The sequence below is a fragment of the Erpetoichthys calabaricus genome, chromosome 6 (genome assembly GCF_900747795.2).
Source record: "Erpetoichthys calabaricus chromosome 6, fErpCal1.3, whole genome shotgun sequence".
Classification (NCBI taxonomy): Eukaryota; Metazoa; Chordata; class Cladistia; order Polypteriformes; family Polypteridae; genus Erpetoichthys; species Erpetoichthys calabaricus.
In genome coordinates this window covers 99,709,232-99,722,846 of record NC_041399.2, presented here as the reverse complement: position 1 = coordinate 99,722,846, position 13,615 = coordinate 99,709,232, and the positions used below count along the sequence as shown (strand labels likewise).

The window sequence follows — 13,615 nt, the reverse complement described above, 5'->3', positions numbered from 1 at the left end:
AATGTATTATTATATAAAAATAAGTACTCAACCTAACACAGACTAAGTAACAATAATTAAATACACAATTTCACATTTTGAACATATATCCACACACACACACACACACACACACACACACACACACATACATACATACATACATACAACCAATTGAACAATTTACCAAAGATTCAAGTAATGCAATGCAAATTCAGTTTAGGTAATTCTGTAATTTTTTTTTGAATAATAAACTTTCAAATGCTTTATTAGACTTATTGCAATGAATGCCGTCTTTCAAAACACTAATTAGAAGAACTAAAACACAACTATAACCTTGGTTAGGGAGATCAATGCAAAATATCACAGGAGTTTAAAGACAAATTCAAAAAGCAACAAATGATATTCTACAAATAAACTGTTTTGTGGTGTAGTCTTAAAACTTGGACATAAATATATTTATCGCCAAATTAATCTGAGCTGAGAAGCTTACTGCTTAGGCTCTGCACTCTGGGAGATTTCTTATTTCCCTCCAGTTCCATAAACACTTTTTGGAAAACTTCAAAAGTGAGTTTTAACTCTTTAGGGTATCTAAGATTTATTGCATACATTAGACCAAACAATATTGGACAAGCTGCTGCAACAGACTGTAGTCCATTTAGCACCTCTACACCTTCAATAACAATGGCGACTTCTTTAGGTGTGTGAAAGGGTCCTTCACCCTCTTTACGGATGACAAATATGGCCATTTTGAGTGTCTTCATTTCTCTTTCAGCATCATCTCCTAATGTATCCTACAATTAAAAGATAAAGATGCACAAATACTCATCCATTATGATATAGTGAACTTTGACATAGATAAATAAACCCTATGAACCATTAAAGTATTGAATAATAATGTCTTATCAGTGTCATATAACAAATACGATCAAAATGGCAAACTATAAAGCAATATATCTTGCACAAGTGACTATACAGACTATTACGTCAGAATCATGACTGAACATACTGTGAAATTTAATAGTAAAGGAAAAAACACGAATCTCTATTAATAAACAAATAGCATAAATATATAATGTTAAATTGCACACTAAGCCTTACCAGATATTCTTTGATAAGATCCTTGTCATCCTCACCAAGGTAAATAATAAGTGACCTCAGCACAAACTCTCTTCTGATGTTTACATCATTTTTCTGGATACAAAAGTACACATTTATTAATATTCACTGACTCAGACATTTATTAAAAAAAAAACAAAACAGAAAAACACTAAATTCATGTGGGCAAAAAAAAAAAAAAAAAAATTGCCTAAGAATTCAAGATCGCTGCCTCAATGCAATTAGCAAATGTAACATACCTGATCTATGGCTTGAATGAAACTGGCAGTCTTACAGCGGGCAGCTCCTCCTTTATGTCTTATGATGCTTGTCAGTTTGTTGGTATATTTGTCCAGCTGTGCAAGAAATTTGGACTGGAGAGGGATTGTAGTAATCCGCAGGAACTCAGCATTAATCTTAGAGGAAAAAGATTAAAGTTAAAGAAATTAACTAACTTCAAAAATTCAAATATTTTTAAGATAAAACACTTTCAGGGAAAAAAGTTACATACCTCATTCACTTTGAAAAGTGCAGGCCATCGCTTCATAAAATCCTCCACCCTTGGCTGCTCCTTCACTACTTCGTGCCTTCTATAGGCAAATGTCTTTGCCATGAGTTCTCGAATGACTCTTTCATTGTTTCTTTTCTTTGCCTCTCTCATAAGCTTTTCTCTATCCGCTTCAAGGCTTTCTGGTGTCTCACCCTGAGGTAAATCAGGTAAGTAGTTTGCCTCGGCCCCCTTTGCCTTTTTCACATTTTTTGCTGGGTAGACACTGTCACCTTCCCTTGCCTTGTTTTTTACAGAATTTACAGCAAGCTCTGGACAACCATAAAGCTTCATTTGTGTCCGATAATTTCCCATTTTATATTTTAGCCTTTGTTTCCACCCAGAGCATCCATTATACGACCCAGGCTCTTGTAGGCAGGGGTGCTTCTTTATCAGGGCCTCGGACACCTCACAGAAGTTGGCGTTGTGGAAACAAAAAAAGATGTAATTGAACAAAATGTATGTGTGTATAGAAAATAGGACAGAGTGATGAAACTTGTTTGTGTTTTGCGTACGTGACAAGAAGCATGTATACTTTCTGGAAGTTTCTTTTGATGATGTGTGTGACAAGAAAATATACCTTTAGGGTAATGACTTTACAAAATTGGAAAAGTACAATGAGTCAGGATGCTATTTTTTGCTTACGTGGTCAACGATCAGGAGATTAGAAAGGTATAAAAGAACAAGGACATCTGCGCTCGAGGCAGATGAAGCGCGGTGTCCTGGGACTGTGTTTCTCTGACATTTTACCCTTGCTTGGTATGTATTAATAAAAGGTTTTGACTAATTTTAATTTTCTTCTCTGTCTTCAGTCACAAATATCGTCCACAGTTTTGGCGCCCAAACGTGGGGCAAGAGACGGCCGGTCGACTCCTCCGGCAAGACCATTTCAGTGATCCGTCTTACCAGCGGACTGCCGTCAACTTCAGCTCCGGCAGCAGAGCATGCAGCTCCGGCAAAAGTTAGGACTGCCTTGTCCTGAAACAGTTCTTGCGTGAGGAGCCCCTGGTCTCCTCTTTGCTACATCCACGGTGACTGAACGGATTTCCAGACAGAGCTTGCACATTTCCAGGCTGGGGTAAGCACCGGGGGATTTCCGAATATTTTTTATTTTCTAAATAACGGGAGGGCGAGTTTCCTGTTGACCGTCTAGTCATACTCATATCTCAACGGGTTGCTTAAGGTGATGGAGACTTGAACCGAATCGGACACGAAGTCACCTGAGCTGGAACCCGGGGATGTGAGCGGACAGGCTAACGGGACGAGTAACGGGGTGGTATGGAAATATAAACCGAAAAGAGCATAGATTGCAGGATTGCTGTTAGGAAGGAATAAATAAATCTACATACGGAATAAGCAACAAAGCCGTGTTCTCCTGGGAAATTGGATCAGTACCGATAGTTGGAGGTGTCTCCCCTTGAAACTAAGAAGGGAACAGTTAGGTTTAGTGAGTGGCACACTTAATGCCTTGCTGATTCATACGTACAAGGGATTAGGCGAATCAGTATATAGTTGGAAAATTAAATACAGAACCCGGGAGAGCAAGGGGATATAATGGGAATTTATAACAGTAAGCCTGTTAATCGCCGCACAGGGGGATCAAAATCATTAGTGCTGGAGGGATTATTTTCGGAGGATCAACAGACGCCCCGTAAAAATGGGTCTCCTAAAAAATTTATAGAAAAAAAGACAGGTTTAGATTTATCCTATTATCTTTTTCCCCTCCCTTTATCCTATTATTTTTTTCCCCTCCTCAGAACCGACCTCAGGCACCTCTATTATCCCCTCCTCTATTCCCCATTCCGACTGTCCCCCCCCTGCACTACAACTAGCAGAAGTTTCCCCTGATGATTCCCCAGGCACAGATCACTATGACTCACCCTGTACTACACAAACCCCCGTCTCCAAATGCACTCGAAGTCAAACCTCCACTCACAAACCAGCTCCAACTTTTTTCTCCTCTAATCCTTCACTTACTAGCCCTTTAATAGAAGTTCCCAATCCCCATTATAACCCTGCCCATCCAGCTGGACCCCAAAATCCCACAACAGTTATGATAAATCGGAATTGGGACATCCAAGAACTAAAAGATGTCGTGAATGCACTTCCAGATCCAAAGGAAGTAGGAGGACTAAAATTTGTTGAACAACTTGATCAATTAGATAGCATGTATAAGCCTAATGCTGCTGAATGGACCCAGGTACTTCGTCGAAAGTTTGGGACCACATGGGCCACTGTTAGCAGGGGTGTCCGCAATGACATTCCATGGGTATGGAACCCAGTTTTAACTCGAGGACAGGGGATAGGTGGAGAAGGCGAATTTAACTCACAATGGGAGGCGTTGAGACAAAATATTGCAGAAACATATAAAAAAGGAACGGACTGGTCCCTTATTTCTGCTGCAAAACAAAAGAGAGACGAAACAGTTGATGAATGGGCACAGAGGATTCAAGACCTGATGGCTAATCACTCGGGCTTGGGAAATGCTGATGACCGCACCCGAGCTGCAGTTCCACCTTTTGTTTCCGGTTTGCGCTTTGATATACAAAACAAGGTCTGCACTTCCTGTATTGAGTGGGAAAGTGCCACGTTTGATGAAGTCAAACGACATGCTGAACAGGCCGAATCGAACTCTCATGCCAAATTATTGGCAGCACAGATGAACTATTATACCAGGAATGCTCCTGACCAAGGTCGAGGATATGGCTTTAGAGGAAGGGGACGAGGACGAGGAAGAGGACGAGGTGGTAATCCTTTTATTCCCTCTCCCTTTAATCCCAATGTTAATTCCTACTCTTGCCATGCTTGTGGTAAAACTGGACATTTTCGTCGGGAGTGCCCTCACAGACAGCAACAGCCCCCACCTCCCCTTATTCCACCTGTTTCCTCTGCCACCCCTGACTAACAATACTGGCCGTAGGAAAACGCTGGGACCTCCAGCCACTCTTTTCAACTACCTTTGCTCACTCTTAATTCAGAGACTGATCCTTTACTGACATTGTTCGTTGATGGCACTAAGACTGTTTTCTTAATCGATACTGGTGCCACTCGCTTGCTGGCAAAGGTCCCTACCTCGAACAAAACTGTTACTGTGCTTACTGCTTCTGGACAACCTCATCTTCTTCAAGTATCAAAACCTCTTCAAGTCCAGTCACGTCCTGGCGGACATACCTTACTGCATCGTTTTCTTTTGAATCAGCTTTGTTTTTTCTGTTCAACCCCCAAGTTGTTGTGTCAAATTACCCCTTATTTACAGGCCCCTGACATTTTACACTGTACTGCCCAATACTTCCCTATAGAAGTAGACACCACCTGGCTAAAATCTTTCCTTACTTCTGGTACTTGCCCCGAAACCCTTTATATCTACTGTGTTTTTATTTCATCCACAAAGGCAGCTGCTTCTGTTCATTTTACATGCTCACAGCACATATATTATCTTGGCAAAATAGTGCCTCATATTTTTCCTTAGCTAAATCACACACTGTTAATGGGAGAAAATAGGGCCATGGATGGAAAAATGCCTTGAAAGAACAGACTGGTTACAAGTTACTCCAGGTATTTTTGATACTCCTGACCATTTAATAACTAAAGTAGTGTTTCAAAGGATAGCCCACTGTGAGCCTCTGGTGATCCACCCGAAATCCTCCTTCCACCCGCACCGTGCCCAATATCCTTTGTCTCCCGAAGCAGAGGCTGGCATCTCCGCCGTACATCCCGATCTCGTCAAACGCGGTACCGCCGATGGACATGGACCGTCATGCCTCAGGGATACAGAGAAGCCCTTTGTGTTTCTGGTTAAGCTCTTGCCCAAAATTTTAGAAGGCGTCTGGCCGGAAAAAGGTAGTACATTGATACAGTATGTAGATGGAAATAATATGTAGCGCTACGGAAAGAAGATTGTACAATAGATACTCAGAAATTGTTGCTGTTTCTGGGGGAAAAATGGCCATAAAGTTTCTAAGGTTAAGCTGCAGCTAAACAAAACAACAGGTTATGTCTGTTTTAGGTATTCTGGGCTACTACAGACAGTGGGTTCTAAATTTTACTGAAAGAGCACAGCCGTTGCAACAACTGGCTGAGAAGGCTCTGTAACCTCAAAGCTACTCTTTTATCTGCGCCTGCGCTAGGGTTGCCTGATCATTCTCGTCCATTCACTTTGTTCGTGGACGAAAAGCAGGGATTTATGAATTCAGTACTGACGCAACAACATGGAGATAAACAAAGACCGGTGACTTATTTTTTCTAAAAAACTGGATCCAGTGGCCGCAGCATTTCCTCCGTGTCTTCGTGCTGTGGCTGCAACAACAGAAGCTGTATTAGCAAGCACGGATGTAGTTCTCATGAAATTTCTTCTGTCCTTTTCTTTTTTCTTGTGACGTGTGTATTTAAAGTTGTGCATTGTGACTGTAGCCTTTTTCTGGGAATGCGGTCTTGCTGTGAGCTGAGCAGGATTGTGTTAACACCAGCTAACATCATTGAGAGGCTGTTTTATGTTTGTTTGTCCTGAAGAGTTGAACTTGCTTTTCTTCAGAGTCCATTTGTTTCTGTTTCCTTTGCTGCATTGTTTCCAAATATAGTGTAAATATAGAATAATACTGGGGTGAAGTGTGTTGAAAATGGTTTGGGTGATTTTGTGTGTTATAGAGTGTATTAAAAGGGATCCCTATGAGTATCAGAATGTACTCTGTACTTTGTCAAATGTTACAATTGAAAAATGGAGCGCCCTCAACCAGTTACGCAGTGGTCCAAGGGGACCGCCTGCTGGAAGCAAATCAAATTTCATCAAGCTAAGTGCACAAAACAGCTGAACTCGTAGCACTCACTCAAGCATGTCAGCTGTCCGAAGGGAAGATCGTAACAATTTATACAGATTCCAGGTATGCTTTTGGAGTCTGCCATGATCATGGAACATTATGGAAACTAAGGGAATTTAAGACCAGTCCTGGAGAGCTCTAACTAAAAACTGAAAAAGATAATTATCGATTTGTGTAATTGGTTTGGCGCAAATGAATTGTCTCCACTTTTGTTTAAGGCTTGTAAATATACAAAAGTATTTTTCCTTTTAAACCCTGATCAAGTTTGAAGGGAAAATGCTCTTTTAATAATATTACATGAGAAGGGAGACAAGTTTTTTGGCGATAAGCAGAATGTGTCTAATTGTGATATGAATGTGTGTGTCTAATTGTGATATGAATGGAAGTTGTGTATTTTAGGTACTATAAAGGAAGAGCATGGTGACGCAGTGGTCAGCACACTTGATACGAATAAAGGTTCAAGCACGTATGTTTTCCTTGTTAATAATAAGCATGAAGGAAAAGACGCGTTTAAGTACGTTGCATAGATAACCCTTAAGCACAACTTAAGACCAGTACTGGCAAACCCATCCAACATCAGAAATTGATCGAATCCCTTTTAGAAGTTATAACCAAACCATCGGAGCTAGCGATTGTTAAATGTCAAGCTCACACAGGAAAACAGGATCCTGCTAGCAAAGGGAATGATTTAGCTGACCACTTTGCTAAAGAGGCTGCATATAATAACACACCAATTTCTTTATTCCAACAGAGAAATGACCAGGACCCTGATAATCAAATTATTTCTTTACAGAATGCAGCCACGGATATCGAAAGGAGAAAATGGTCCAAAGAAGGGTCCCTCTCTGATGGAGTCTGGACTCATAAACACACTAACAAACCTTTTCTCCCAATGATTTTCTCTCTAGTCTTGCAGGTTTGCGAACCTCGTTGAAGGAAATCCACCAGCAGGTTAATCAAGCCTGGAGGACCAGCCCCCTTTCCAAGGATTTACCAATTCCTTTGGGCACCTGGATCCTGGTTCGAGATACTCGGAGGAAACACTGGCATCAGCCTAGGAGGAGAGGATCATTCCAAATTCTTCTATCCACACCACACGCCGTGAAAGTTGAAGGACTGCCTGCCTGGATTCACGCCTCACATTGCAAGAGATGGCACCCTTGATTGCTGTGCTACTATGCTTTTCTTTTCAATTGTCTACTGCCCTGGTCACCTTGACTTTCCCGTTGGGAATTACCACATCAGTGCAGTTTGATTTCTGCTCTATTATCAACTGTGGGACTGGTCGACAAGCCTAGTGGACCGGATCTGACAAATACGTGTGTATGAGGGGAAGTGACTGCGACAACTGGCAATGGATTTTTGCTAACACTGGAACTGAGAACTGGGGTTATCAACCTTTTGAGGCCCAAAAATACGGTTTGAAAAATCGGTTTTCTATCATAAAAGGACATGCCTCTCATTGTATGTGCTGACAACCATTGTAACTCAGGTATTTATGTATTAGGGGTATATGTATCTGGAACAGACCCTTTAGGGAGATTTCTAATTAAGATTGACGATCCTGTTACTAACACACCCCTCATTCTCTGGCACACACACCCATCTCCCCAACTTTTGGTTCAGATTTTTCTCCTGTTAAGATTATGAATATTTCCACCTTTTCATCCATTTTTTCAGTAGAAAACTGGTTATGGGGATCAGAATAGATGGTTGCAGTGGGTTCTCTATTCAGCTAAGCAAGTTAATCGTTCTCATTGTTATGCGTGTGCTGCAGCCCGTCCCCATTTAGCTACAGTCCCTTTTCCATTATCTAACATTTCTGACCCCGTGGGGTTGCCCTGCCTTCTGTATTTATTCACTACTTCCAAGAAACCCCTCTCTAGTTCAAAGTGTTCAATCTATCTATTCTTTTTTCCCCCACCCGTCACATGGATACCCCTATGTTTCTAACTCACGAAGGAAATTATACATGTTTCAAATCTAATGGAGCGACATGGGTAGGAGATTTACCATTTTTTTTTTCTGTTCTCAAACTTTTCAGGTTACCTTTTCTCTGAACACCGTTCTGTCTTTCTTTCTTCTCTCCCAAACCACTCCTAGATCAGATATTTGGTGGATGTGTCGTAGGTCCAAATTATTTGCCACCTTTCCCCCTAATTGGTCTGGTACCTGTGCTCCAATCCAATTAGTTATCCTTACCTCCCTCTCCTTACATGGCCCTGGAGTATACATAGATGCTATTGGAGTCCCTAGGGGTGTCCCAGACAGATTTAAAGCTAGGGATCAAGTCGCAGCTGGTTTTGAATCTATCATACCCCAAATTACTATCAATAAGAATGTAGACTGGATTAATTACCTTTAATATAACCAACAACGTTTCCTTAATTTCACCAAAGACGCTATTGAAGGCATACATGAACAGCTTGATCATACTTCTCTGATGACTTGGCAGAATCGTCTAGCCCTGGACATGTTACTTGCAGAAAAGGGAGGTGTCTGTGCTATGTTTGGTGATGCTTGTTGTACATATATTCCAAATAATACCGCGCCAGATGGATCAATAACTCGTGCATTGGCAGGCCTTACTGCTCTTTCTAAAGAACTTTCCACTAATTCTGGCATTACAAATCCCTGGGATCAGTGGTTTGCATCCTCCTTCGGATCCTGGGGACAATGAATAAGATCTGTTTTATTTCTTTGGTTGTGACATTTTGTCTCCTCCTCCTGGTTGGTTGTTGTATTATCCTTTTGTTTTGCTATATAATATCTAAGTACTTTACCGCCTCTATGGAAAGGGCATATGTGCTACATGATGAGTGCATGTCTCGTATAGCTTCTTCCATTTTCTCTCCCCCTTCCCCTTCATCAACCATTTCAAGATAGAATTATATAGGCCCACATCATTTTTGTTCAAAAAGGGAGGAGTGTGGAAACAAAAAAAGATGTAATTGAACAAAATGTATGTGTGTATAGAAAATAGGACAGAGTGATGAAACTTGTTTGTGTTTTGCGTACGTGACAAGAAGCATGTATACTTTCTGGAAGTTTCTTTTGATGATGTGTGTGACAAGAAAATATACCTTTAGGGTAATGACTTTACAAAATTGGAAAAGTACAATGAGTCAGGATGCTATTTTTTGCTTACGTGGTCAACGATCAGGAGATTAGAAAGGTATAAAAGAACAAGGACATCTGCGCTCGAGGCAGATGAAGCGCGGTGTCCTGGGACTGTGTTTCTCTGACATTTTACCCTTGCTTGGTATGTATTAATAAAAGGTTTTGACTAATTTTAATTTTCTTCTCTGTCTTCAGTCACAAATATCGTCCACAGCGTCTTGTGGGTATGCTTTAAATCGAAATATCTCTTCTGCAAGCTTCTGCAGTATGTCACTTTTCGTCTTTGAGCTTACTGTCAGTATCATTTTCTTTTTCCTATATTCTGCATTACCCTTTTCAAGTTGAAGTTCAGTTTCGTATGAAAATTGTGGAATTTGGAAAACTTTTGGCCATGCCTGTGTTCTGGTTGAAAGTGAAGAGATTACTGTGTCATCTGTGTCACCTGACATTACAGAGCTGCAGTCATCAAGTACTGGCAAAGGCGATTGAGAAAGCTCAGCAGTTTGCTCTGACTTCTCAACGTAGACCACTTTTACGGTGCTCAAATCTTCAAGTTCTGAGGTTAAAGTTAAATTAAGAAATTCATTGAAGTCGTTGTCCTTGTACTGTAATCTAATATCTTCTTTCAACTGAAAAGCAAACTGTACTTCATTGATGAGAGCATCTACTGAGTCAGGTATTCCATTTGGCAGGATCATTTTCCTGGCATCATCTATACCAAATATCACTCGAAGACGTGCACATTTCTTTCCAGACATGGTAACAGTATCTGAAGACACAAGGAAAGAGCAAAACATTTATTTTACACAATTATAAATGAACAAAAATAAAATCACAACACAAACAAAGTTAAATAATCACATACTAACTTACTTACTAACTAACATATATATATATATATATATATATATATATATATATATATATATATATATATATATATATACACACATATATAAATATTATTACCCTACTTTAAATAACTACACATGTAAACTACATTTCTTTAATAATTAATAGTAAAAATGTTATATTGGCTATTAACAATGTTGTATGCATTTTACATGCTATTGATATATAACATTAACATTTTCTTATCCTATAAGATGTTCACTGACTGACCTATGGTGGTAATTTACCCTTCAAAGTTACTAAGCAAGATTACAAAGGCATATGTAAAGAATATTAAGGCTTACTGTATATAAAAGCTGACAAAAAAACATTACATTTTCAAATAAATAAAATGTATTAAAACAATAATATTAAAACTGATTTAAAAATATTAAGCTTAAACTCTACATAAAAATACGTAAGATTCCATTATACAAAAAATTAAACTGACGAACCTGTGTTTACAGCAGTCAAGACAAGTTGTTTATGCTCATTCAGCACGTCTATGGTGTAAACCAAAAAATGTATTATGGGGTATTTATATAACACATTACTCTAAACTCAAAATGACTGTATTCAGGAAATGGTTTTCTTTTAGCTAAATATCTCATTAAGGTTACTGTACTTTAATGTTCTGAACTTATAACTATTTAACATTTACCATGTACATTTCCTCATATTTTTAACATTAAAAATGTATTCTACCTACACATGAATGTATCTTTTTACAGTGACTAGCCGCATGCCTTGCACTACATAATCATACAATGGGTATACATCTGTGAGTTCTTGGATCTCAACAAGTTCCAAGTCTTCAGTGGCTGAAGCCATCACATTGAAGGCTCTGTAGTGCTCCATGTACCATGCACTTAGTTTTCTGACAATAAATGATAACTGCCCTTTAATAACAAGCAAGTGAACAGTTTCACAAAACTCTGGAAGTCCTCCTAGGGAACCATGTGCAAGAATCATTCCAGTCTTATAGTTAATTCCATCATATGTTGCATTTTTGGTCAAGTATGCAATCTCAATATTTGGATACTTCCTTATCAGAACTTGTGAAATATCCTCTTTCAAAACATTAATGGGAATTGGTGAAACACTTGAAACCTCTAGATGTGGCTTGGGAAAATGATTCATGTGCAAGTGATAAGCCATTTGGAACTGATGCCGCTCTGATAATGACAGAAGTACGTTTTTATAGCAGCGCGTGTGTCTGATAACTCTCTTGAAGAAGCTATGTTTTGATTCAAAACGCATAGTCCATAATGCCACAAGAGGGCCAAATTGACGAATAAGATAGGGATAATGCTCCAAGAAATGGTGCTTTGGTAAAAGACACAAGTCAGGAAATACCTCCCTAAATCTGACCCTGTGCTCTGAGATTTTTGAATCAAGATAGGCAATGGACTCTTCTGTATGAATGGGGGTAACAACAAGGTCTACAATGTCCTTTAAATCTGTTATTATTTCCCAAACTGGTTCATCAGAAGGAATCCTGTCTCCAACCAACAGAGGTAAAAATCTCAACAAACACCAATTCTCATGGGCATTACCTCCAACAGTTCTTCTGGCTGCATATGTAAGTGGCACAGTATGAGGACGATTTGTTCTGTCTGTCCCCATGAAGGGAAAGTTTTGTATTGATTGGTTTAGCATATCAAGTGTGAAATATTTCTTTGAGATAAATGTGGCAAGGCAGAGTGCGAGTTCTACTGGCACAATTCCTTCGAAAATGTCATGGACAATATCTGGTGGGAAACCAGTGACCACACTGAAAGAAAAAAGCTTTTCTGAGAGTATACAATCTTTTTTTACTCCATAGTAGCTATGCAAAGCATTTTCCTTGATTGCTTTTAGGTGTCCTTTGTGCATCTCATCACTTCTCGGGCAAAATGCACCAGTTCTCACTTCTTTTGTCTGAAATTGAGTTCTTTCCCCTAAACAAAATCTGCAAACATATTTCCCTGAGAAATTTTCCACAAAACCAGCAATTCCATGGGCAGCCAAATTATCAGCAATAACAAAGTGCAATATGCCTTTAACAGTCTTCCCTAACTTTGAAATGAAGATACCATGTTGTTCTAAATTCACAAGGTCATTTACCAAGGGTTCCAACACTTTTCCATAGCCATAATGTTTTACATCCTCACTTTTTATCAAGGCTGCCAAATAAACTGATGACAAGGAGGAGTGACAGCCTGGGTGAAGATTGCCTAAAACCCAATATACTCCAGTTATTTTGTGTTTTTTCTTTGAAGTTCCAAGAGGATTGCAAATTTCAAAATCATCCACATAAAGAATTAGTGAGATAACTGTGTCCTCATGCAAAAAAGATTTTTTTTTATAGCAGCTTCCATCAAAGAATGATTTATATTGAGGGTTTCCAGTACAGTTTGTGGCTGGCCTTCATGTAAACCAAGAACCCTATCAAGTATAGGCTGGGCAGCTAGTATTTCCTGCAAGGACTTCAGTATAGAAATGTACTGAAATGTATGATTTGGTTCCAATTCATATTCTATTGGCTCAACTACGCTGAAGTGTCTTTTATAATATTTCTTGCATTTCCAAGAAGTTGAAAGCAAGCCACCATCTCCTACTGCCACCCAAAAGGGATTTGATTTGCACAGTACAGTGGCTAACTCCTGTATAACAGATTGATCCAAATGGCAGTTGTGTTGCTTTAAAACATTGAATATAAGGTTCTGTGTAACTGGTACGGACACACTGCCAAATATAAAACAAAGCTCATCAAGAAGTTCAGTAACAGCACAATTGGGTACAAGAAAGATATTCTCTAACTTTAAAAGTACTGAAGCTATTATTAGCTCGATATCTGCCAAAGAGTTATCTGAAGCCATTTGCTCACAACTTCTATTTGAATGATTGCTACACGTTACATTATCATCAACCATAGTCGGTGCCTCAAAAGAGTTGTCAACAGACAAGGTGTTTCTGTCAATGATTCCAGGTCTAAAATCATTTACTGACACTGGGCTATGCTTCCTATATTTATGGCTCTTGAAGTTGTCATAAATATTTGTTACGTAAGTGCAGTCCTTAAACATACAACTAACAGTCTCGTGATTTTTCAGGTGTTGTCCTATGTGCTGAAAGTAGTCTCTCTCTGTGCAGAGATGATTATAATTGCATATGTGGCACGTGT

General features: G+C 39.3%; 1 protein-coding gene across 1 annotated transcript; it reads right to left on the bottom strand.

Annotated features, from left to right (window-relative positions):
• Positions 1 to 230: 230 nt before the first annotated feature.
• Positions 231 to 1,939, bottom strand: LOC127528326 (uncharacterized). The gene is made up of 4 exons (XM_051928762.1): positions 1,589 to 1,939; positions 1,338 to 1,493; positions 1,081 to 1,173; positions 231 to 773 (listed from the first exon to the last, which is right to left on the bottom strand). The coding sequence occupies exons 1-4, from the start codon at positions 1,937 to 1,939 to the stop codon at positions 450 to 452; spliced, it is 924 nt and encodes a 307-aa protein (XP_051784722.1). The 3' UTR covers positions 231 to 449.
• Between the last annotated feature and the right edge of the window lie 11,676 nt (positions 1,940 to 13,615).